The following is a 26,823-nucleotide window of genomic DNA, read 5'->3' on the forward strand; positions in this document are numbered from 1 at the left end:
CTTGTTCTGGACGTAGCTTCCCACACTCAGAACCCATGGTGGCCGATTAGCTGGTTTTCTTGTAAATGGGCTCCTACATCAATGAAATCACGCATCCTCATCCACCCCTGAGTGTAGACGATGCTTTTGGTGGATGACATTGCACAGGGAGAAGTGTTTCTAAATAGCACGTCGTAGCAACTGCTGCAGCGAGTCTTTAAGTTAGCTCAATGTCTGTCCTTGGGAGAGTGCCAGGCCTTAGGCTCCATGGGGGGATGTTCTCAAGTGGTAGAGTTAGGTTTTTAAAAGATGCTAATTGCCGTCAAGCTTTCATTATCCCAGGCTGCCAGTGTTGGGGGGGGGGCGCCTAGATAAGTGGCCAACAATTAACGCACACATAAATTATCAATGGCATTTGTACTTTGTAAAATAAACCCTTACTGATGGAGCTGGAAAGCTTCCATGTGGAGGGTTTTTTCCACTCCATTTACTAGTCCTGCAGGCCAAGATAAAGGAAAATGGGCTTAGACCTAAGAACACGGGTGGAATAATGGCCTTGAGTTTTTGAGAACAAATTAGTTTGGGAGATGAAGTCAGGGCTGTATATAATGGTTTTGTTTCAGTATGAGAAATAAGATGCAAGGAAACAAACAAACAAACAAACAAACAACATTTCCTTGCTTTGTTCCCACTGTTGTAGGACCAGGCCTAGGTTTGCAGGATAATATACTTTCTCAGATAATTGTTTGGGCCCTCTGGGGAGCCATATGACTGAGGTTGGGGCACACAAGCTGGGGCTGACATTTAAATTCATTCTCTGCTAAATACTCTTCTGCAAAAATCTGGGTGTACATTAGAACTCTCAGTTTCCCACAGTGAAATAGGAACCTATTGAGATTGTTGGGAATAAATGAGGTACAAGGGATATGAAGTAGGAGTTACTGCCCTGAATTATCCTGGAGGTGCCATACAAGCTAGCCCATTGGCCTTTGAAATGCTCACAGTTGATTCTGTATATCAGTCTAAGGACATTAGTATATCTAGGCTGCAGATGCATCCTACTGTGTGCTTATCACCCACATGCTCTTGCTTCCATATGGAATTGAACCTCATTAGCATGTAATCAAGGGGCAACTGCCAATCCCTCCCCCTACCTCCAGCCTCGATCTAGGCACAAGGCTTGCTTGACCCTTGTCATTTCTGCTATGTTAGGGGACTGCTTACTACCCACAGCCTACTAGGGAGCCTAGAGCTGGAACTTAGCCATAATCTCTTTCTCTATTCAGACTGTGGACCAGGGTGGCCAGAATGGAACTCACATGTCTCATTTCTGAATGAGCTCATGGGCTTGTATGCTGAAGTTCAGTGTGAGCTATATCGAAGTACTCTTGTTACCATTGACAATGGAAAAATATACTGGAGGGTCACAGCACTCGCTTGCTTATTAGCAAGGAGACTCCTTCCTAGCCACACTTAGCTTTCCCAGGGCTGGGAAGGACAGTTGCACTATGCTTACTTTAGCCTACGTCTACCTATGGCATCATATTTTCACCTCTGGAGGATGATGCGCGGGTGATACTGTATATGCCCATGCAATCTACACATGTCTGAGATGTGCCTGCACACTCTGCCTCCTTTCACTGGCCTCCTGTGTTACTCTCCTCAACCATTCCTTTTATCTGTCACCACCATCTCCTGCTGCCTTTCTCTGATCAAAAGGACTAGAACACAATAAACTTGGCCCCTCTCAAGTCTCATCTCCTTACCTTTAGTTCCTAAATTTTGTGTTTACTGACAAGACACACTAGTCAGGCACATAGATAGTCGGTTTGGCAACACCTTGCAGGATTCATGATAATGTAACAGGTTATCTGTATTGGGCCAAAGCTTTGGGCCAGAATAACAACTCCTCTGTGTTCACTGAGACCTCGGACCTGTCTAGGTCCCCAATCTCCTAGCTGCTTAGGTCTCTGCTTTGCTTTATCTTAAGGATGGTAGCAACAGCCACAGTTGTGAGCTCCAGGGAGAAACATAACCAACTTCCCACTTGATGGATGTGAATGAGAGTCTGCTTTGAGTATGATGTCATCTCACCTCCACCTCAAACATACACCTATAGGATATAGGAGCTGCCATCGATTTACCCGATTGAGCCAGTTCTTCTCTGTAGATGTCTATGGTGCCATGTGGCTGGAGAATCCTATGCTGGGCACGAGAAAGGAGGTCCTGGGCTTTTCTGAGGCCCAGAGAACATAGAAGAGACAACACCTACCACTTTTCAAAGCTGCATACACTGTCTTTTTTTTTTAATCACATTTTGACCCTATAATGGCAGAGACACAGCACCTCGTAGAGTCATGTGTTTCAGACCGTTAAGACAGATGTCAAGGCACGGATGACATTTCTTATCTGTTCAGTGGTGAGAGAGGGAAGATATGAGGAATTATGCACTTAGAAGAGACCCTGGGATAATGACAAGACAGGAGAAGCAGGGGAAGGAGATGAGGAGGACTTCTGCAGTGACTGGTCATGCATTGAGCTCCTTCCTAGATCGGCGAAGTCACTAACACGTAAAGCCATTTGATTCTTAACATTACCCCAGACTGGAGCTGTTCATTTCAGGTTGGGACCCCAGAAGCAGGGTTCAAAAGGAGGGAATCAGATGACTTGTAATTAAAAAAAAAAGTGTTCCTGGAGGAATTCAAACAAGAAAGCCTGCAGGTACATAGAGATGTGGAACAAGGAAGTGAAGGATGCCAGGTGACATCATTGTGACCTCACTCTGTAGCTGGATTCTGGAAACAGCTCAGATGACACAGAGACATCCCTATCTGTGGCAGCCTCCCCTCTTGGTTGGGATATAAATTCCCAAGTAATCATGAGTGCCACGCATACTCTAGCAGCCTGAGTCTTGGCTGCTGGTGGTGGAGAAGGAACGCACAGGGAGTCTGGGTAATCAAATATCTCACTATGATATGAGGGGTTTTAGGCAGAGTAACACAGCATGGTTGGTACTCAAGTGTTGTGGGTCACAAAAATGTGCTTGGAATGATGATCCAGATCACCAGGGAGCACAGAGCAAAGGCTCCTCTGCCATACTTGCTTCATGATGAACGTGTTTCTATCTGCCACAGGCATATATGGGAGAAGAAGGAAGAGGTTAGCACTTAGAAGGGAAACCAGGAATGCTGGGAGCAACTCTGCTGCTTTTGGTCTGTGAGCTGGTAAGGCTTAGCCCACAGAGCTGCCAGCCCTCTGGTAATTGTGAAGGGAGGCCAGTGTGGTTTTGTTCAATCTTCAGTAGCTGTTCTTCTTACCACCTATGCCAGTCTCGGCATGAGCTGCACCCTCTGGAAAAAGGCTGTATCCAAGTGCTATTTATCTCTGTGTGGGCAAAAGAGGCTTAACAAATTAGCTGATGCTTAATTGGTGAGGGAAAGTAGGACAGGGAGGTTGGCCAGTTATCCTGCAGTTTGCCGATCAATTCTCTCTGCCGGTACCTTCCGTGCCCCAGTCTGATACCAGGTAAGAAGAGTTCTTAGGGGAGCCATGCTCCCACACACTCCCTAGGATCTTCTAGCAATTGGAAATTGGCCATTGGCAATGCTCGAACCTCTCAGCTGCAAAATGCACCTGTACCTTCAAAGAGCTACAGCTTCTCTGGGCGAGATCTCAGTTCTCAGGGTCAAGGTGCAAGTGGAACTTGGAAAGGACTAGGGCTTTATGCAGGTGGCTGCTCTCAGTGAATTAGAACCCACTGTACTGAGGCCAGAGCCTACAGTTTGAAAAACTTTCCAGGGGCTCCTTAACTGCAGCCTAACTTGGTAATCATTACAATTGATGTCAGCTCAGCACTGAGTTGTGCCTGTCACCCTATGGTTACCCTCTGAGCCACCACTTATTTTCAAAGCCACTGTTGACATTGACAGTAATGGGATACTTCTGATGTCCTTACTAGCTGAGACAGCCTATTTCTTCTTGCATCATTTGGAAAGGTAGAAAACTTTTCTTTCACTGTGTTGATCTCTGATTACTAAAACAGTTCCCTGTAAATCTATGCTTAGATGCTGCAAAGAGCAACTCAGACTCTTGCTCAAGCCAGTTCTTTATTTGGTTAGACACCTACATCATCTTTCCTAGTAAGAGTTCCTTGTTACTTTAAGTGGCAGTTGGCTTAAACTGTTCCCCTTCATGACTGGGATTTAGAGTGTGGTTCCTTCCATCACTGGAGTGGAGCCCCACTTAGATCAGCACCAAGAGTAGAACCAATGCCTCCCCCACCACCACCACTACCACTCTAAGCTTTTCTAGAAGTCCTTAGTCTTTACTGTACTGCATTCAAATTTCATCTCTCCATTTGCCATTTTTGTTTTGAGTTCAGCCTCATTGATCTGCCTCTGTGGAGATTCAGTTTAGCATTCCAGCCTTTGGGGACTTAGGAGAACTCCAAGCTCTGTGTCATATTCTAACGAGCATGATGTAACCAATGACCATTATGGAAACGTTTAAAGGTTAGTGATTAAGTCCAGCAAGGGCCCAGTGATGTTTTCACAGTACTTAGATAATGTTCCTGTACTTTGCCCTTATCCCCATTGTCTTAGATGTCTAAAGGCATCTGTGGCAGAGAAGAGAGGGGTTCTAGGCTGGGTAGTCAAGATCCTACCCTGAGGTTGTCTCCAGTCAACACTGGTAATTCTGGGTCCTCAAGAGACACTGCATCTTGGGTCCTATAAGCTTCTCTAGAGACATCCGGTCTTTTCGGGCTTGCAGATGGGATGGGAAGTGTCTCAAGAGATACACCATGATACATAGATGCCTTTTGTCTTGCTGAGGTTCACCTCTTTCCAAGGGCATAGACCAGTTCCTCAGAGCCTCCTTCCTGGGTTGGGCAGGGATCTGTTTATCCCAGGAAATATAATGTTCATGGAGTAAGGTTCATATAGCCAAAGGATATAGGATAGATGTGAGCGAAAGGAGGAGTGAGGATGGACCTTTAGAAGACTAAAATGACCATCTTTCTATCTCTGCTTCCTGTGAGCTTCTTGGGACATTTATGGACCCCATTCTCTGAATTTTCCTCTTCTGGGTTACATAGGTTTGCACACTGGAAAGGAACAGCTGTTATATATTTTCTATACATGACACCACTAGACAAATGATAGTGGGTAGGTTATTTCCTTCTCTTTCAGACTCTTGCACAGGTTCATCTTTTCATGGCCTGGTGGCCTCTCATTCATAGACTATAGAGGTCAGTCTATATTCTTCATCCCTGAGTGGTCCAGGAAAAGCTCTGTGCCTGTGCTTGGTGTCCTGCAGTTGTCTGGTAAGGACTGATAGGCTAGCATTCTCCTGGGTACTTTATGTTATATATTCTCATGATCTACTGTGTTCCCCAATCAATTTTGTTATTTCCATGGAGTACAGCCCCAACAGAGCTCTGTGCTCTGATAGTGTGGGTATCTCAGTACCACAAAAGCCCAATGCTCTGACACCAACCATTACACCTTCTTTGTTAAGAACAATTACTTCTGTACTTACTGATAAGAAAATGTAAATCTGATATATCAATAAGTTAGTGATGAGAATTTTTACCTGATATGCATTTCCCAATGTGATTTTAATTAAAAACATCTGTCTGATATACATGTGTAGATATGCATTTGCATGATATAACTGTAGAAGCTTCTGGAAGGGGCCACTTCAGACAATTTCCAGTGGATGAATCTGGCTGAATAAAAGGAGAATTTTTAGTCCATGGGCACGTTCTTTTTAAAAAAGAGAAAGTATTATGGAGAGATTTTAATTAAGCATCTTAATTTGCCTATATTTTTAAAATCAAAAGAGTAATAAAAATTACATTACCAAAATGTGAAAAAAATGTAAAAAGCAAAGAAGTAAATCTGAAAGCTCTTTCCCAGGTTCATCGTTGGCTTGGCACAGTGCCTGGTGCTCAGCAAGTTCCTGGCACATGCTCACCGCGAGCATCCTTACAGGACATGCTTGCAAACCATCAATCCCTTCCAGCTCTTTCAGTCTGTTGGCTTTCCAATTCAAGGAGACAGAAAGCATCCATAAATACATACAAAAGAGCCAGGCATTGTGGTGCATGTGTATAATCTTAGCCCTTAGGAGTCAGAAGCAGGAGGATCAGGAGTTCGGGCCTTGGGTACATAGTGGGTTTAAGACTAGCCTTTGCTCTATTGAAGACCTGTTCTTATATAAAAGGCAAAAACCAAAAAAATAAAAAAAAAACAAAAAACAAAAAAACAAACAAACAAACAAAAAACACACACACACAAGCAAACAAGTTTAAAGTATGCAAACAAAACGAGGATTTTTCTCTGCCACTGCTACCACTTATTCACATATAAGCTATGGTATCAAACACCTACTATATGTTGCTGCAGAGCAAAGTTCTGGGACACAGCTCTCTCCTGAGAGATGTAGACCTTTATCTTGTAAGGTTCCCACCTAACCTGGCAGAGAAAATAGACAGTAAGAAGTTATAAACTGGTAGCCATTTACATGCAAAAATGGCAAGCACTGTGACAAAGCAGTGTGGAGAGAAATGTGGAAATGGGCCCCTCCTCTATAGCTGGAAAAGACCCAGCGCCATAGATCCTAAAACATGAATGAGAAGCAGCACCACAGGTGAGCCAGTGCCTTCTATTTCCCTGGTGTTGCTCAACATAGCTAGGTGAGCTGCCATAAATCTAACGTTAGTTTCCTCACTCTGTAGTTTTGTGTAGTGATGAATGTTACCTTTAAGTGCTCCTTTGGAAAGGAATTTAATGCTTTCTTGGGGAAGGGAGGCTATTCCTGTACCAGTGGCTGTGGCGCCTGCAGGTCTAGGACCTCTAACCTCACTCTAGGCTGGTGTGGAAGAACATGGGAGAACAGAAGGTGTCTCCAGTGATCAAGGCATCCAGAGTGGGCTCCAGGGGGTTGGCATGTTTTGTGAGGAATAATTTCTTTAAAACAAACGGTATTTATAAAACTTTATCTCAGCAATGATCCTGCGTGTCTGCTAGCTTTTGTGTTGCTCCTGTTCATGTACGTTCTTTTTCTCTTTGCAGGCTGTGGAGACCAACTTGGCTTCCAAGGACAGCCACTGGGTCTTTGTGAATGAGGTAAGAACCCCAGAATGGTGATGGGTGTGGCTTGCTCTGACCCCTGTCCCATGGGAAATCTCAGAACAAGGCTTTCAAATCCAAACCTGACTTTGGGAGCTGAAATGTTCCTGGAGTTCCATTTTGCAAAGGCGAGAGGTCAGAGAACTGGGCTTAGCCTGCCAAGATGATTACCTGGAGTAGGTGGGATCTAGCAGAGGAGTCCAGAGCCGAGTCTATGAGGCTGTCAAAAGTCAGAGAAGTGGTTTCAGACTTTCCATAAAGGGGATGAGGTGAGGCAGACAGTCAGTTAGGAGCCAGGGCCTGGGAGCATAGATCAGGCTATAAGATAAATACAGATGGCAGGACAAAGGAATCAGAAGAGAATAGAGGCCCTGTCTCATGCAGAGTAATACAAGTATGTGAGAGTATTATGTGAGTGTGTCTGAGTGTGAGCAGGAGTATATGTGTTTCTAAGAGTGTACATGCATGAAAATGTACTGATTTAAATGTATGCACAAACATATGTGTGAGGAGCTTTCTGCCTGAGTGTATGTGGTACAGGAATAACTGAGTATGTGTATGAATTGTGTGCATATGAGTATTAATGTATGTCTATATTCATGAGAGTCTATGTACAAATGTCTATATGTACAGGTGTGTATTGTGAGGGTATGTGTAGGTTTGTGAGTGTGGATATGTGAATGTATGTGTATGTATGTGTGTGTTGTTTGTACATGTGACTTAGTCTGGATGTGTGTGAATTGCATTCTATGTGTGAATATGTGAGTTGTATATGTATGTGAATATATGCATATGAGTGTGTATATATTTAATGTGCACATTAGTATAGTTGGGAGGCTATATGTGTAGGAATAATATGTGTGCATGTGTATATGCACATGAATGTACAGATGCATGTATGTATGTGTAAATATGCAAGAATATATGTATATGGTTATGACATCTGTACATTCATGTACGTGTATAGGTATATTTGAGTGTGTGTGTGGTCTGTGGGTGTGTATATGTAATACACTCATCCAAAAAAGGTTAGTAGGAAGTGCCTTTAGGTCTGGCCACCCCACTGATTTGGCCTCAGGGGCGAACAGGATGTCATTCTTCAGAAATACCACCCCGCCAGCCTCTGCTGAAGCTGTGGCACAGGGTGACCTATTGTCATATGGTCCCAGCTTTTCTGAAGAGCCCTCTGCCCACATGCTCTTTCAGGAAGCAGAGCCCAGGCAGCCTGTGTGACCTCCACATGCTGTTTCAGTAAAAGCAGACATGGAAGTGTTTCTTGGTTTTGCCTTCAGTGGAGGATGCAGCCTTTAGCTGCTACTAAATTAGCTGATCAATTTCTAATGGTTTCATTCTGAAGGATCTAGGGTTTATTATGTGGGTAATTTCTTCTTTTATGATGTGTATTTCTTCATTAGTGCAGTGCTAATATGGCTGAGACCCATTTTGGGTAGCTGATGTTAATAATGGCACAGGTAGTACCACATGCTAGCCGCTTGTGAGGCCCACTGCTGATGGTTTCCTCTAGGAATTCTTATCTCATGAGTTCCACATCTACAAGGGCCAGCCAGGGACATGCAGTCCCTGTGTATTTCCCTTGGGGCGGTTCCATGGCTGTCCAGGCAATTAGAAGGGGGATGTGACCACCCCACCCTGCTCTTCAGAACCTGCTTGAGGCTTCATTGATCCTCAGCAAGTTTTGATTCTTGGAGCTTTGCTGCTTCTCTGCAGGCTCTTCAAAGCCCTATGTCCTTTGTTCCAGTGAAAGGAAGCGTTCCATGTGTCCCTGAAGTCAAATGTCTGGTGCTGGTTTTGCGCTTTTTGATGACTCCGCCACAGTGAATAGCCAGTGCTCTCTGTAGCCAGGCTTCAGAAACCAGCCTGTTTTACATTTTAAAGACTTCTACTTCCCTCTTCTGCATCCCCGTCATCCCCAGGATGCTCTGTCTCTCCAGCCTGACTCCCTCTCTAGGGCCAATCTTAACTTCAGACACCACAGTGGGAGGTGCTTTGAGGGTACTTTCCACTCTTAGGCACCCAGGTATTTTGGAGGAAGCTTGAACCAAAAGCTTAGAGTGACCAGGAGACAGGTATAGAATGGGGCACTGTAGAGCCAACATAGATCAGCCACAGGAGCAGGTCTCTGCAGTACCACAGAGAGCACACACTCACCTTGGCTGCCCAGAAAGAACAGATAGGTCTAAGAATCCTGATGTAGCCATGTCTTTCTTCAGAAGTGAGGGGGTTTGGGGAGCCCCAGCTCCCTTCTGTCTTGTTTCTTTTCCAGGAAGCCTCTTTTTCTTGAAAGGCACAGGGCAGCAGCCTCCATTCCTGATCACTTGGACATGACTGGTGCTTGTCAGTCACTTTACCCTTGCTGACCCCATTACTGCTCACTGGTAGCCCCGCTGACAGTTCTCATCATCCCTCTTTTACAGACAGGGTGATAGAAGTTGCAGGCATTGAATCAATTTCTTACAGTCAGACAGACATTCTATGTGGTTGGTGGGATTCTTTTATCCCCATTTTTTGTGTGTGTTATACACATTTTTGCCCGTGTGGGTATGGACAGGTGCATGTGTGTGTGGAAGCCTGAAGTTGATGTTGGGCATAAACCACAATTGCTCTCCCACCTTATTCACTAAGCAAGAACCACTCAGTCAAACCCAGAGCTCTCTGATGTGGCCTGTCTAGTCAGCTTGCTCTAGGGATCCTCTTTCTGCCTTCTGAGGCAGGAATTACAAAGTGGTCTTCCATGACCACCTAGACTTTATGTGGTTTTCTAGGGAATCTAAACTCATACTTGCATGACAGGTGCTTTGATCTCTGGACCAGCTCCACACTCCTGCTGGAGAATTCTTTATGAAGATCAGCTAGCTCTAAAGCACAGTCTGTCGGTGACATCATGGGGCTAATGGCTTTGGCAAAGATCCAGCACTTGTAGTCAGAATCTTCTGAAAAGCCAATCAGCAGGGCTCATGTATACATGACAGTGGGGACGCTCTTTGGCTTACCTTTAGCCCCAGCATATGGGCATTCTTGAAGACTTCACTCCAAAGGTAGAGATTCTGATAAAGTCTTGACCCCAAATTCTGATGTAGCATATGGTTAATGACACTAATGCTCTCTAAATGACATGTTAGTTTACCTACAGGGCCAGCCACATTGAGAGTGTTATTTCCTGTTTAAGTGTGGTCCCAAAGTGGGGCAAAAGCTCTATTCTTGCAGTGTTGTAACATTTTAAGCACTGCAAAGTTCAAGCTAGTTAAACATAGAGCCACAAATAGTTGCTGTTCTTTGCATTGTATGTAGTAACTAGTAATAAAATAAGGGAAAATAATTAAAGAATCAAGGGATCAGGCATTTGATAAAGACTCACCAGCTTCAACTTGTGTGTGTGTGTGTGTGTGTGTGTGTGTACAGGTCCATTTGTGTACAAGAAAATGTGCACATTTGTAAATGTACATGTGAAGGCCAGAGGCCAATATCAGGGGTTGATTCTCAAATGCCATCCATCTTGATTTTTTTTTTTTTGAAGCAGGGTTTTACATTAGCTTGGAGCTCACTGTGCATGCTAGGCTGTCTGGGCAGTGAGCCCTAGGAATCCATCTGTCTCTACCTCCCCAGAGCTGGGATTACAAGTATGCTACCATTTTTCTATATTTGATTGCTTTATGTGTTTTTCTTGATTCAGGATAAGCATTCAAGGCCACATGTTTTTGTTTGGATTCTTCGTGTGGCGGTTTTCTTAATTACATCTAGTTGTTCACTGCTGAGTTTTGTTGTATATTATAAACCTTTTCATGTTGTCATTTGGATTTGATTTTGAGAAGAGACAATTGGCTTCTGAATTTGTGTACCTCTCTGGGAGATTCAGTGACTCTCTGGGTTCTACTGTGAGACACTGGCAAACAGATACAGTTTTGTTATAAAGTATATGTTTAATTGATTGATTAAGTCATAAAAACATGTGAGAAGAAAGGAACCATTAGAGGAGCAAACTGTGAGTTCATTGAGGATATGGCCGTATCTGGCTCATCAATGAGTCTTTAGTGCCCTGTGTCAAAAATAGATTGGTGCAAGGAGGGACTGAAGGTAAATCAATCTAGACAGTGACAAGCAAATTGCATTGATGAGCACCTCACAGTTGGTATCAGAGGAAGAAAGCAATAACTAAAGAGCTGAGCCTCCGAGATGGGGTTGTTAGTTTATGCTACTTGAGCCTGGATGTGTTGGATGGCCTCCTCTGTCAGCTGGAGTGAGAGCCCTCTCTCTATTTGACTCCATCACATTCCAAGTGAGAGGTCTTTATGGTTTGTCCACTGACATATAGTGTCCTTAGTGCTTCCTAGACTCCGTGCAAAGAAGATGAGGCCTTCCCATAAAGCTGCACCTACGCAGGAAACATGTACTTTGTGGTCTGTCCTCTTAGGAACGTTCTGCAGCCAATTGTATGGATTGTGTAGTGTTACCGTCAGGCTTCTGAAGGGCTCCGTGTGATAGGAATGTTGACTGTTCAATCTGAGGCGTGACAGCAGACGCCTTTGGACACATTCTTCCTGACTTACATCCATTACACAGTTGGATGGAAACGTTTAAAGATTGTCTTAGTCAGGGTTTCTATTCCTACACAAACATCATGACCAAGAAGCAAGGTGGGGGGGGGGAAGGGTTTATTCAGCTTACACTTCCATACTGCTGTTCATCCCCAAGGGAAGTCAGGACTGGAACTCAAGCAGGGCAGGAAGCAGGAGCTGATGCAGAGGCCATTGAGGGATGTTCTTTACTGGCTTGCTTCCCTTGGCTTGCTCAGCCTGCTCTCTTATAGAACTCAAGACCACCAGGCCAGAGATGGCACCACCCACAAGGGGCCTTTCCCCCTTGATCACTAATTGAGAAAATGCCTTACAGTTGGATCTCGTGGAGGCATTTCCTCAACTGAAGCTCCTTTCTCTGTGATAACTCCAGCCTGTGTCAAGTTGACACACAAAACCAACCAGTACAAAGATGTTAAATAAACACTGTAGATGCACATGTTATTTGAGCTCAGTGATAGTAGGTGGTCAGTACCCAGGAAAAGGTAGGTTTTCAGGAGCAGGGAGGCCTAGTTAGCAGGCCATCAATATTATTCTCCCATTGTAGCATGCACCAATAACTGTCATGGCCTTGTTCATCCTAACTCTTGTTCTTAAAGCTCTAGACTCAGAGACCTAGCTGTTTTTCTGATGCTTCTCCCTCCTGCCACAGACAACAATGGGAGCCTATTTCTCATCTGAAGATCAGCATGACTGTCTCAGAACTACTTGTCCTTCCCCAAACCTGTTTCTTGCTAGTGTTCTTGACCTCAGACAGCATGCCATGCTCTGGATGACTCCAGCAGTAGGGAGTAGCTCACATTATGCTGACTGCATAACCTGCTGCAGGATGATTCTATCTCACCTTTCCATCATTTTTTATTTCTTTCCATTATTCTGTTGTGTCATGTCTCATGTCTATAGGAGAATGGTGACTCCTGTTATTTCTGCTTCCTGGTCAGGCTTTTCTGTCTTCTGTCCTCTTCCCAAGCTCTTACTATGCTGAATTCCTTACAGAGCTCTGCATTGCTAGCTATTGATTTACACACCACTTCCTAACAGCCTGTGAGTGCAGGCCTGAATCTCATCCCTACCCGTTTCTGGAACTGCTAGTGTGAAGGATTCACCTGAGGAGTCATTTCCTGTTAAGCCTCCTCCCTACTTCTGCTTGCTTCCTTCAACTTTTCTTGTCTAATTGCCTAGGGGAGAAAGAGGCATTGAGAAAAATCCAGTCTTCCATGGTCTAGAGAAGTATGATGCTCTGCTCTGTGAGCTTCAGCTATCAGATCTCGTGGAGGCATTTCCTCAACTGAAGCTCCTTTCTCCATGATAACTCCAGCCTGTGTCAAGCTGACACACAAAACCAGACAGTACAAAGATGTTAAATAAACACTGTAGATGCACATGTGTTACATTGTACCTATTTTTCCTCAGCATGCATTATTAGGGGAAAACACTGTTTCATCAGACCTCCATCAAAGCTCCACTTGTCTTGGGTGGAGTCTCTGGCCTGCAGTGGAGTAGTCAGAGAAAACATTGGTAAAACTTCCTGCAGAAACTCTGGTTCATATACTGGGAAGCTTTGTGGGAATGGGTGCTGTGATCAAATGGCGAGTCGCTGGAGAGGTAAATAGTGTGGCCAGGCACTTGGGAGGCAGAGGCAGAAGCAGGTGCATCTCTCTTTGAGGACCAGCCTGGTCTACAGAGTGAGTTCAAGGCTAGCTAAGGTTTCATATTGAGACCCTGTCGACAAGCAAACAAACAGAGTAAAAGAAGTAGAAATAGCCATATTCTTCAGATTTTCTGAGGCCAGGGCACATCATACCTTTCCGTATACAATATAGTGAACACTGTCTGCCCTGTGTACTTGATCTCACCAAAAATCTTATGTGCTTTTCATCTCCACGTGCTCACCTTCACTAGAGCAGGCTATGTGCAGGTGGTACAGGAACAGTCTTGAAAGGAAGTCCTGTCTGTGGGGCTTCTTCAACTAGACCTTAAGACGATTCTACACTCAGGCAGATGTCACACCAGCTTGTGGACCTCTTCGGTGCTCTCTCCCTGGAATATTGTCTACACTTTTTCCTCAAGCCCCACCCCATTGAATTCCTTTCACTGGTGGCTGACCAATGTGAGGATCTCTGGAGCAGTAGAGAAAAACTCTGTCAGCAGTCCAAGAGGTATCATCAGACTTTCAAGAGTTCCCTACTCAGAACCTATAGTTAGGTAAAGGCATTAGGTTATACTTGGTTACTATGGGGAAAGGTGCTAAAACTAAGTGAAGAATAAACAAAAGCACACACAAAAGGAGCACATGGAGAGGCAGAGCACACCAAAGCAGACTCCCACATTTAAGAAATCTCTGTTTAGCATGCACAGAGAAGAGGGTTTTGCTTTTTTCCCTTCCATTTGGAAGATTTTAATTCTGTTTGAATGTTAAGTCCCTGGACTATTTGCCATCTTTCATTTTAATTCCATGTTTCTTAAAAACCAATCTATTTGTTGTAATCTCTTCACTTATTTCACTCCATAGCTGCATTGAGAAGTCTTTGAGAACACACACCACATCGTACCTATCTCTGTGAGCCTAGCTCAGAATCCCAGAATGAAGAATAGGTGTTGTCATTTATCAGACAGTAGCTGGAGCCAAGAGCTCATTTCTTACATTTGTTAATTTTGGATGTGAATGTGTGTTTGTTGCACAGTGTGCACATAGAGGTCAGACAACAATTTATAGACTCAGTTCTTCCTCTGTAAGTACAGGGGATACAACTTAAGTCATCAGGGTTGATGATAAGGGCCTTTACTCACTAAGCCATATCGCTGGCCGAATACTGCTTTTGATTATCACTTCCATTCTTTATTATAAATTGACAGTGTTAGTGATCTTTGGCATACAACAAATGGCTATATTTAAATGTACATATTGAGATTGACATATGTATACATTCATAAGTCAAAATTTCAATGAAGATGGTAAACATGCCTACCACACAGAGTGTCCTTTTAGCCACCCTACTTCTCTCTGACCTTTATAACTCATTAGGAAACTGCTGATCTGTTCTTGGCATTATACTGGTTAGTTTTATTGTGGAGTGACATAATAAATAGTTATGAGTAATGAGGGAATCTCAGATGAAAAGTTGCCTCTATCAGATTGGCTGATGGCCACGTCTGTGAGAGATTGTCTTGGTTGAGGAGAAGTATAGGGGAACTGAGTCCACATGGGCAATGGCATTTCTCATCAGGTTGGCCCTGGCTGTCTAAGAAAATTAGCTGAACATATGTCAGTGAGCAAGCCAGAAAATGATTTGTGTAAACTGAACACCAGTATATTTTCTTCATTTTCTTTTGTATGACTTTATTCAAGCATAGGTATTTTAAAAATATAAATAATTTGTTTTCTGAGGAGGAATATTCAACAGTACCAGTAAGTCACATTCATAGATGGATACTTCAAGTCTAGATGTTTAGCCAGTACATATAGTGCTATTAGGGAATGACTTGGTCACTCTTCTATTGTTGTAAAGACACACTATGAATGAGACAACTATTGTAAAAGAAAGTATATAATTGGTGGATTTCTTATAGTTTCAGAGGTTTAGAATATTATTATCATGCCAGGAAGCATTGTGGCATCTAGGCAGACATGGGAGCAGTAAGAACTACATCCTGATTTAGAGAGAGAGAGAGAGTAAGTGGGGGGGGGAGGAGGAGAATGAATATGAACTTGGCATGGGCTTTTGAGCCAACCCCCCAGTGACACATTTCTTCCAGAAGGTCTACCTCTTAATCCTTATAATCCTTTCAAATAGTGCTACTCCCTAATGACTAAACATTCAAATATATGAACCTGCAGAGTTATCTATTCTCATTCAAATCACCACATTCCAATACCTGGCCCTCATAGGCTTGTAGTCATATCAGAGTGCAAAATGTATTCAGTTCAACTTCAAAAGTCCCCATAGTCACTCACAGTCTCAACACTTTAAAAGGCCAAGGTTCAAACTCTCTTCTGAGACTCATGACATTCTATAAGCCCCATAAAAATAAAAATGAGAAAAGCAGAGCTATACTTCAAATACATAATGGCACAGAATATATGTTACATTACCATACATCTCCTTTCTGTTCTTCATGGCTTCCTTCACTGCTTAATCTTTTTTTTTTAATTTGTTTTTAAGACTTGAAAGCTTAGCTGTGTGGGGTCTTGTCCTGACTCACCACTCCTTTTATTCCATTTAGCATAGCCTTTCCTTTAAACATCTTACTTCCTTGAGCATGGACTTTGGCTCCACTACACTTCTTGGTGCTCCCGGTGTTCCTTTTTCTCTTCAAATTATACATTTTGTGTTTTTCCTTGCTCAGCTTGCTCCTTTTCATTATACATCTGCAAAAGAGTGACCACTAAAAACCACATGACCTACTCGATATTAGGCTGTCTTGAAATCTCCTCTGCCAATCCCATTAATCTAAAAGTTTTCACTTTAGCTTCAGGTAGATTTTTAGGACAAGGATAATAAGTAGCCACATTCTTTGCCCAAATATCATAAAAATGGCCTTTAGGTCATTTACTGATACTTTTCCCCTCAGAAACTTCTTGAGATGAGCTCTCACAGTCCACATTGTCCTTAATACTATTGTCTTCCATGTTCCTACTAGGATGGCCCTTTCATCCTCACTTATAGATTCTAGCCACTTTTTTAGTCCAAATTTCCAAAGTCTTCCATGTTCCTTTAATAGCATGGTTAGGCCTGCCACAGCAATACCCCACTCCCTGGTACCAACCTCTGTCTTAGTCGTTGTTCTATTGCAGTGAAAGAGCACTGTTACACGAGAAAGCATTTCACTGGGGGCTTCCTTACAGTTTCAGAGGTTTGGTCCATCATCATCATGGCAGGAAGCATGACAGTATACAGGCAGATGCTGGAGCATTAGCTGAGGGTTAGATGCTTATCAGTAGGTAGAGAAAGTCTGGTTCTGGTTGTGCCTTTGAAACCTGAAAGTCTACTCCCAGTGATACACTTCCTCCAACAAGGTCACACCTTCTAATCTTTAATAGTGCTACTCCTTAATGACTAAATATTCAAATATATGAGGCTGTGGGCCATTATTATTCAAACTACCACAGAGATATACATAATAGGTCTTTGCATAGATATATGCTTTCATTTTATAGGGAGGCACATTCTTAAAATTGAGTTATAGGTGGCATCTGATGGTTCTCATTGTAGTAGTTTAAGTTTTAATTTCCCTGAGGACTAATGATGTTGAGTATCTTTTTTTTCCCTTCCCATCCTTCCTGCTTTCCTGCACTTTCTCCCTTCCTGCTTCTTTAGCTCTTCTTCTTCCTCCTTTGGTGATGGTAAAAGCCAGGGTCTTTTACATGCTAGACATAAATTCCAGTGCTGAGCTATCTCTTCAAGCACATATCTATAGATCTGCCCAAGTAAATTATTTGCTTAAACATTTTGCTTCTATTTGTTGAATTATATCTTTTAAATGAGTTTTGAAAGATACTTACATTTTTATACAAAATCCTTTACTGAATAAATACTTTGCAGACATTTCCTGCTAGTCGGTGGCTTGTTTTTTTCATTATAATACTGTCTTTATGAATGACAGACCTTATTATGTTGATGAAGTGCAACTTGTCAATTTATTCTTTTGTGGGTTGTGCTTTTAATGTAGTAACAGAAAATTTTCTTAACATTTTATTCTAGACAGTTCTGATTTTTCTTTTATCTTTATACCAATTGCACATCCTTTGACTTACAATTATTTTATAGTAAAATTTAAAATCACAGTTTTTAGACTTCTATCTTCTTTTTAAAAGTTGTTTTAGCTACATTAGGCCATTAGAATTTTCTATATGAAGTTTAGAATTAGCCTGTTGCTGATTGAACTTGTCATTAATACAAAAAATGATGTTTGGGTTTTCACGTGTGATTGCATTTAATCTACAATAGAATTCAGAGAGAATTGCCATCTCAATAGAATTGAGTCTTCCATCCTGGATGTATTTCTCTCCACTTAATTAAGCTGTTTTAAAATCTTCTGAACAATAGCTTATTGTTTGCAGTGTTCAGATCATTAATATTTTTGTTGGATTTTTATGTCAATATTTTATATTGTTGATCAATACCATTGTAAATGGTATCTTAAAAAAACTTCAATGTCTAATTGTTCATTGATAATACATAGAAATAAAATTGAACATTGTGTACTGGTCTTGTATCTTGGGATACTAACATTGATACATTTAATAATTATAGCACCTTTATATACATTCTGTGACAATTTTCTGCATTGACTGTCTGGTGGTTTGGAAATGCAACAACTTGAACTCTTCCCTTATGTTTGGATGCATTGTGTTTCTTTTTCTTTCTTGACTGTGTTGATCATCACCTCCAGTACAAGGCTGAATATAGTGCTAAGATAATGCATCATTCTCTGGGTCTTGATACTAAGAAGAAATACAATGCTGTGCCATTAAGTGTCATGTCAGAAGCAAGTTGCTCATCAGTCCAAGAAGGTCCTCCTCTGTTTCTGGCTTGCTGAGTTTTGGAAGAATGCATGCTGGATTTTGCATACAGCTCTTACTGTGTGTATTGAGATGATTAGGCCTCTTTAATTTTTTTTTTTTTAGTTTGTTAATATACTGAAACACATGAACTGATTTTCTAATTTAAATTAACCCTGAGATGAGACTTACTAGTTATAATATATTATCTTTTGTATTATATTTCAAATTTCATTTGAGAAAAGTTTGATTAGAAAATGTCTCCTGTGTTCATAAGGGATTTCGGTTGGTTCTTCTTCCTTCTAATGCATTTCTTTTGTTTTAATATTGCAATAATGATGTCTTCAGAATGTGAGAAGTGTTCAATTCTAGATAATTTTATGTAGACTTTTTCTTTGTGTGGCTGCTAGGCTTTGTTTATGATGCCAGAAACTTACAGTTTACATTGTTACAGTGTCATAGCAACATATTATTCCTCTTTGGCAGCCTTAGAGCTATATTTTCTTGATTGAATTTTGGTAATTTGGGTTACTCAGAGAATTCCTCCAAATTTCACAGAAGTTGTCAAACTTAGAAGTATACAGTTGATGTTTCATTATTTTTTTTCACATTGGTTGACTCTTTAGACACGAGACTCTTTTATTTTTCATATTTATTGCTTGGACCTCTTTTTTGTTTCTCTAGATCTTTCTCGTTAATTGGTGTTAATTGATTTCATCAGTTTTCCTATCTTATTGATGGTTTTAGTAGTTTTTCTGTTTCCTTTGATATTTCCTGTGTTCATAAATGATTTATTGTTTAGCTCTCCCTGCTTTCTCCCTCCCTCCCATCCTCTTGTTTCTCTCCCTTTCTTTTGCTTCTTTCTGCTCTTGTCTTTATTGCTTCTTTTCTGCTTACTTTGGCATCCTTTGCTTCTCCTTCTTTCAGCTCTACAGGTGAAGTTGAGGTTGAGTTCCAGTGTGTCTTTAGTGACCTATCTCCCATTCAGTGACTTAGTGTCATCAGATACATCTTGATGTATTATATTTCATTATTGAGCTCAAAATACCTTCTATATTGGTTTCTTCTTTGACCCATGGATTATTTAGGAGTGTGTTATTTTGTTTGAATTTGGGGGGGATTTTTCAGTGATCATTCTGTTATCCATTTCTAATTTAATTCTGGCATGGTCAGAGAATATAGTTCTTAGTATTGTGATACTTTTAAATTTAGTGAGACTGATTTATGGTTCAATGTATCGCCTTTTTCTTTGGTTTATGCTTCAGGAGAGTTGAAACAAATTATAACCTGGTGTTGCATTCAGCAGCCTATACATGTTAATCAAGTTAATTTGGTTGATAGTTTCATTCATCCCTTCAATATCTTTGATGATATCATTGTGCATTTGTTCTATTATTGAGAGACTTATTAAAATACTCAGTGATAATTGTTTTTTATTCCATTGTGCAGTTTTAGCAGTTGTTACATAATATATTTTGAAACCTTCTTACTAGAGCATAAACATTTAGATTTTCTTGATTAAATTGATCCTAAATCATTATTAAATGACTTCCTTTGTTCTCTCCTCTAAATTATACTTTGCTTGCTGATAGAACAGCCATTCAGTAAGACTTGAAATATGAAATTATTCCTTCACCCATGAACTTCAAATGGATGTTGTGTCAGCAGGCATTGAAAAAACATTGATCTCATTGCATATCTCCAGCAACACTCATGGGTGACCAGGTACATTGTCAACGACAGTGGTGTTTTAAAAGGAATTTTTTTCTTGAAGTAGTTCTGAATTATCTAAATAAGCAGTTAAAACAAGCCAACAGGCCATTTGCCATATGATTCACATACATACGTACTTATATACACATATACATACATACATTCAAAAGAAATGAGATCAATAAACCCCAAAGATATATACAACTCCACATTTTGTTTTATACTATTAAAAATGGCAAAGATAATAAACTAATCTAGGTGTATATGATTGAATATTATTAGCCTATAGGAAAAACATCGAATTCTGGGGCCTTGGGATGGCTTGACATATAAAGGCTTGCCTCCAAGACTGACAACTTGATATTAATCTTCAGAGTCTACATGATAGAAGGAGAGGACCAACTGCTGTGGCTTGTTTTCTAACCACCTCAGATGTGCCATAGCACGCCTCCTCCATCTCCCCCCACACAAATGAATACAGGTAATAATTAAAAGAATAGGTTTCTCTCATTTGTAGATAATGGACACACCTGGGAGACATTATGTTAAGTGACATACAATGTCACATCTATTTGAAGTAGAATGGTAATTACCAAATCCAGGAAGTGTCAGGTGTGGCAGAAAAGAAAAAAAATTGGACAATTGATACCAAAATTCTGTTTGACAGAAGGAAGTTGTGCTCTGCTGCAGACAGAAGGGATGTTCACAAGTACCTATTATTATTTTATGATAATGCAGAATAGAGGGCTGTAAAAACTTCAACAGAAAGAGATGATAAGTAGAGGAGGAATATTGATTATTCGTGTTGTTTTATGTGTCTACACATCATATTTTACAACTATTGCAAGTTAATCAAAAACTACAATTGAGCTACAACATAACAGAAACAATGTGCTGTAAGCAAACCTGTTTATGTTGGTGTTTTTGTTGTTTTACTTATGGCGTGCTGGCAGAGTAGATAGAGTATAATTCTTATGGCTGTTTGGATTTCTTTTTAATGATACATGAGGATGTATCTTAACTTCAAGTTGCCATGTGCATTAGCCCCCAATATAAAGCAACTTGTCCTGTGATGCCTTGAAGGCAGACACCAAGCCCTCTCCAGCTAGGATGCTTGGATGGCATCTTTCTCCAGTAGGAAGTTGTTCTGTCTGCATTGAAAATCTGTTGCTCAGTGTAGTCACCATTATCAGGTATCTGTGTTTAACTTGCTGTAGCTTCTCTAATGATGAGGGAGCACCTCATTTTGTATGTTGATGTTACAGCGATGGCTTCTCTCCTTAAACCCCACGAGCTAATCTCTGCTTCTGGTTTTTCTTTTGGAACTTCCTTCTCCATCTGCTGTATCATAGGACTGAGGAGAGGAACCACCCTGTTCTCAGTAGGCTTTGTCTATATGTTACATATACCAAAATATATTATTATTATTATATATTATATATATTATTGTTGTACTCCAACAACTTTAAAATGGTTAGAAGTCACAGGAAAAATATTACGCACTTTCTGGTGTTGCTACCATCTCTGGTGCCTTACCTCTATGCAGCTCTGTATTTAGAGATGGCATCGTTTTCCTCCTGCCTTAGAAATGTTTAGTAAGGCAGCTGGGCCGGCACTGAAAGCTCTCAGCCTTTGGTGTATTCAATGATTTTTTTATGTTTTAAAAGGATTTTATTTCATTTTTTTTATTTAAAAGCTATTTTGCTGGGCCCAGAATTCCCCAGTTTGTATTCTACTGCTGTGATAAACACCACGGCCAAATACACCTCGGAAGAGCCAGGGTTTATTTCAGCTTGCAGCTTTCAGTCCATTGGTAGGAACCTTGAGGCAGGAACTGAAGCAGAGATCATGGAGGGGTGCTCCTTACTGGCTTGCTCCTCACAGCTTGCTCAGCCTGCCTTCTTGGATAACCTAGGATCACCTGCACAGCGCTGGTGCCACTTACAGTAGGCTGCGCCTTCCTTCCCACATAGATCATTAGTCAAGAAAATGTCCCAGAGTCATACCTATGGAGCAATCTGGTAGAAGGCCTTTCTCAACTGAGACTCCCACTTCCTAAATAACCCGAGCTCATGTCACATTGACAAAACTAACCAAGCAGCATGTCAGAAATCCGATGCCAATCCTTGCTTTGGTTTCATTGTTCTATATCTCTTCAGTCTTTAGGGTTTCCTGTCTCTCATTTGAATTTCATTATGTGTACCTTTGTTTTTTTTTTCCACCTCAGTCTCTATTATTTAATTGTGTTTGTAATTTTTTTGAGCTTCTTGTACTTGTAGATTTATAGTTCTCATCAAAACTTTCATAAATTGTCTCTTCAAAACATAAAAATGAAATTACCTATTATTTCTTCAACTCTGTTCACTGCATCCCCACTCTCTTACTTAAGGATGTCTGTTACACACAAAATAGGGCTTTGCAGTTATCTCCCACATTACAGAACTTCTTTCTGTTTTTATCCTTGTGTGTTACATTGTGTGTTGCACACTTACCACAATGTGTCTATGGAAATCAGAGTCCAGTGTTGCTCCTTGCCATTTCCCTTGTTTGAGACAGTGCCTTGTACTGTTCACTGTGGCTTGCACCAGGCTAGTTGGCTTGTGAACTTCCAGGGATCCTCCTGTTTGTATCTCTTACCTCGCCACTGGGCACTGGGATTAAGGACATGCACTCGTGTGTTCAGATGTGTGTGGTTCTGCGGATCTAACCTCAGGCCCTCATGCGTGCGCAGTGATCACTGTGTTTGCTGGTTCATCTCCTTGGTCCTTGGCTTCCTCTGTTTTTTTCCCTCTGTTTCTCATTGCATAATTTTTACCATATGTTACAGCTTTACCAATCTTTTCTTCTATATATAACCTGCCAATATTTCTACCCACAACTTCAGCTTTTAACCTCTACGACTTTAAACAGAGACTTTAAAAAACCTATACTATGTCAAGAACTGCTTAAGGACTGGTGTCTGCTAGACTATTTTCAGGTTCAGTTCTAGGACAGTGTTTATTAAATGACCGTTTTCATTTTTGCTTATTTTATTTTGTACTTCTTTTGTACATGAATAAGAATCTTTACTTGAAGACCAAACTTTGTGAATTGTATCTTGTGAGTTGCTGGGTGTTTTTGTATTCCCCCTTTTAAGATATAGTTCTTAGGAAAGACGTAGGTCCACATTGGTCCTCTTGACCCTTTCATCAGACACTTTCTAAGTTAGATGTAGTCTATGGATAATTATCCCATACTCGTGAGGCTGTACTCTCTGGGTTCTTCACTTTATGCACATTTTCCTCAAGCCCATGTAAACTCCTATTGGTTGGTTGTTTCTTCCTAATCCAATGTCTTCCAAACAAGCATTTTGTGGTGAGTACTCTGCCAAGTGTCAGGAGGACCTGTAGGATAGAGCCATGTTCTTCATACATCTGTGTGCTCCCCAGTCTTCAGTTCAGAGAAGCCTCTCCCATATAGTGTCTCAGATCCATAACTTAATGCATGGAGTCCCTTGGCTTTTGTTTGTCTCCTCTTACCTGCTTTTCAGTGCTGTGATAACCTCCTCAAAACAGCATTCTTATGGCTGTTTTGTCTCTTATCTTGAAAGATCCCTACTAGGCTTCTTGCATGCTGTTCAGTATTTTGAAAACTGTTACCTTCTTCAGGTAAGGGGGATGTTGTGTTGCTGCTTGAAGAATAAAATTAGGATCTGGTTTGGATGTGTTCATCTTAAGACATCTACTTGAGGGCAACCCCGCATAGAAGTACAGGCGTGTTGTCCTGAAGTTCAGGAAAGGGTGATTCTGGTGGCTTGGGTTTGGGAACCATTTGCATATAGAGGATTCATCATCTAGCTGGAAGAGATCACCAGGGAGTATATTAGTTAAGATGAACTCAAACATTGACCATTAAGATATATATTAAGCCACAGCAAAGGGAAGAACTAAAAAGGAGTCTGAGAAGGAGCAGTCTGCATTGGAGAAAAGAAAGCAGTCATAGAGCCCTGGACACCAAGTAGAGAAATCATCACCAGGAGAGGGAGAGAAGCCACTAATGTCAGGTGCTGTTGGCAAGAAGGTTCAGTGGCCTCCTCTCGGCGGTGATTGTTAGGAAGGGTGGCAGGACTGAGTCTCTTGGATCCTAAACTATTCAGTCATTCAAACAAGGAGAAAGAGATATAAAGATTGACAGATATATTAGTGCCATAAAAGGGCAAGACCAGCATCTGAACTTAGATCTTCATGACTCAAAATATAAGAATTATATGCCCTGTATCATACTATCTTTTCTTACTTCTCCCTTAATACACAGCCCTCATGGAATGTTGAATTTCACTAAATCCCAGGAATATGTGACTTTTACAGTAACCTGGAAGAAGTAATACAGATATTGTTAAGGGGAGCCTTACTATAGAACTTTTTATTGTTTGTTTCTTTTGTTACAAGTTCTCTTTATGTTACTGTGTATATTGCCACCTTATTTTAAAAATTGCTTATGGAAAAGACAAAGGAACCTCCCAAAAGCCCACAGAAATAAGCTACTATGTACCTTATGGGAAGACTCTGAGGGAAAAAAGGACCTGGAAACGCACTGTTACTCATTCATCAGAATGAGCCCATTTCTTCTTTCATCTCTAAGTGAATCTGTAAGACTTGACAATTACGGTGACAGGCGTGTGAGGGTTATTGTTCTGCAGGTGCCTTTAACGTTCTCAGAGCCCATTGAGAGGGCATTGGAATCTACACAGGTGGTGGGTTTCGGCCGCAGGACAGAAGGGCTGTTAGGTTCTAGCTCACAGTCTTTGGGACTATGCATATGATCTTGGCTACAGTACTCACCACATGCATGACCTTGGCTTGGCAGATTGTTTTCTCTGCTTCCACAGCCTTGCTTTCCTCTTCTGTTCATAGGACTAATAATTGCCACGTGCCGGACTCCGGTGGTTGGGTTGACATACAGGATATAGCTGAGCATGGAGTCAAAGAGCAAGTAGTCTCAAAACACAGTTCCCTTCATTAGCATTTCAAAGGTCATTTTGCCTTTGGTCTTAATAAAGAAAATACCCAGTGTAAGGTCCTGATTCTAAGTGTGTGCATTTCTTTATAATGCGCACAAGGAGAGACTTGATCCTTGTCTGGGTGAATCTGAGCTGAGGTGTCTTAGCACTGTATCTTGAGCTTGCAACCCCTATTTCTATCCCTGCCTCTCAAAATCCTATACAACTTCAGGAACCATACATTCCCCTGACCTCACTTACTGATGATACCTTTCGTGGCCTTTCCAACACTCTGGAGGATACAAACTCACCCTTTGTATCTTGCCTCCCTACCATGACAAAAGACACAACTCATTGTGTATGTACTAAGTTGCACAGGAACTCTGAGGCTGCTCCTGAGAATCTGAGAGCTGGTTTCCCCACCCTCAGACATCTTGAAAGTTCTTAAGTAGAATGCAGATGTCCACAAATCACTAAAGGACAGCTAGCAGGAGCTGTGGGGGCCTTTTCAAGCCATCTGCTACTCAAGTTGAATTTTCCTTTAGACAGAAAACCTACTATTGCTGGGGAGTCAGACTCCATGTTTTTAGACGTGAGTCAATTGTTCTCAACAAATGTATTGCCATTTTGCAGAGTTTTGACAGAAGAGTGCTTAGGAAAGGGAATGCAGACACTTAGGGGTATTTAAAAATAGCTTTAATCACCACGTGCAGCAAATGTATCTGAAAACTAAAGGTTAGTGTCTACCTTTCTGCATTCCTATCCATCGCTCTTCCCACAAATGGATTCCAACAGATTCCGATGAACTTGCTGCTCATGCCAGAAAGGCCCTATTATCTGTGTCTCCTACCCTGTTATTACACCTCCTTTGCCAGGCTTGATAATCATTATTCATCACGCAGAGAAAGGGAAGTGAGCACGCCTGCATGCATGCACACATATACACAAGAGGCTGCTGCCTCACACACAGCATGGGGCTCACAGGCCCCTGGTGGAGCTACCCATGCAGGTGCCATTTAAAGTTGGAACATAAGCAGAAACAGTCAAGAGAGAGTTCAAATCACTCTGAACTGAGCAGTGTTCTGCCTGATGTTTGGGAGCTTGCAGAGAGTGTCTTCAACTTTAGTTCTTTTTTTCTTTTACTTCAAACCAGGAGACATTATGCGTATTGGGACAGCTTGTCTTTTAAACCTGCATAGAGAATTCCAAGGGAATGCCATATGCCATTAGAAAGGGCAGTGATGTCTACAGCCATACCACTCAGATCATGTTTGATCTCAGAAGTTAATTAGGGCCAGACCACTTTAGAACATGCACGGGAGAAAAGGAAGCAAGAAAATTGTTCGGTGACCAGTGGTCAGAAGCAGAAGGTCCCCATAGCACCAAAGAACAGTTTGTTATCTTTTCCTGCCCATGGAGAAGCCAGCTGTTTTGACCTTCATGCCTAGCATTCTTCTTGCTTAAGAATTGCTAAAGAGCTTACCTTGTAAATCTGCTGGGGTCTGAAAACCCTCTTATTTACCACCAATTTCACACTTCTCATAGTATGCATGTGCTAGGTTCTTCTTTGGATTCTTTATAGACAATTAAAAACAAAACAAAACAGATGAAACAAATTGAGCTAAGTACTTGGAGGAATAATGGCAAATTTGATCCCCCTTTAGTGGACTTTGTTCTTTTCTGATTTCATGAAAGTTATATAAGAGATTCATAATCCAGACCATGGGGATCTTGGGTGGGCTGTAGATGCTCTCTAATCTCATGTTGTCAGAAGGAGAAGAAAGCTTGTCTCACAGATGTGCCACATGAGAGAATGGTTCTCAGTGCTTTGGAAACACAGGTAACATTGATTATAGCTGGAGCACCTGCCTTCGCTTGGCGCTCACTGTGACACAGAGTGCATCCATGCATTGGCAAGACAGAATA

General features: G+C 41.5%; 1 protein-coding gene across 5 annotated transcripts in view; it reads left to right on the top strand.

Moving 5' to 3' along the window:
• The window catches only part of Grid1 (glutamate receptor, ionotropic, delta 1), a 763,385-nt gene that overhangs the window by 424,636 nt on the left and 311,926 nt on the right, over window positions 1–26,823 (top strand). For all 5 annotated transcript variants that reach the window (XM_011244962.3, XM_006518565.3, NM_008166.2 and 2 more), the window contains one exon: window positions 7,056–7,109. In XM_011244962.3, coding sequence (XP_011243264.1) covers window positions 7,056–7,109 — 54 coding nt within the window. The remainder of the gene's footprint in view (window positions 1–7,055; window positions 7,110–26,823) is intronic.

The sequence above is a fragment of the Mus musculus genome, chromosome 14 (genome assembly GCF_000001635.26).
Source record: "Mus musculus strain C57BL/6J chromosome 14, GRCm38.p6 C57BL/6J".
In the NCBI taxonomy this organism is placed as follows: domain Eukaryota; kingdom Metazoa; phylum Chordata; class Mammalia; order Rodentia; family Muridae; genus Mus; species Mus musculus.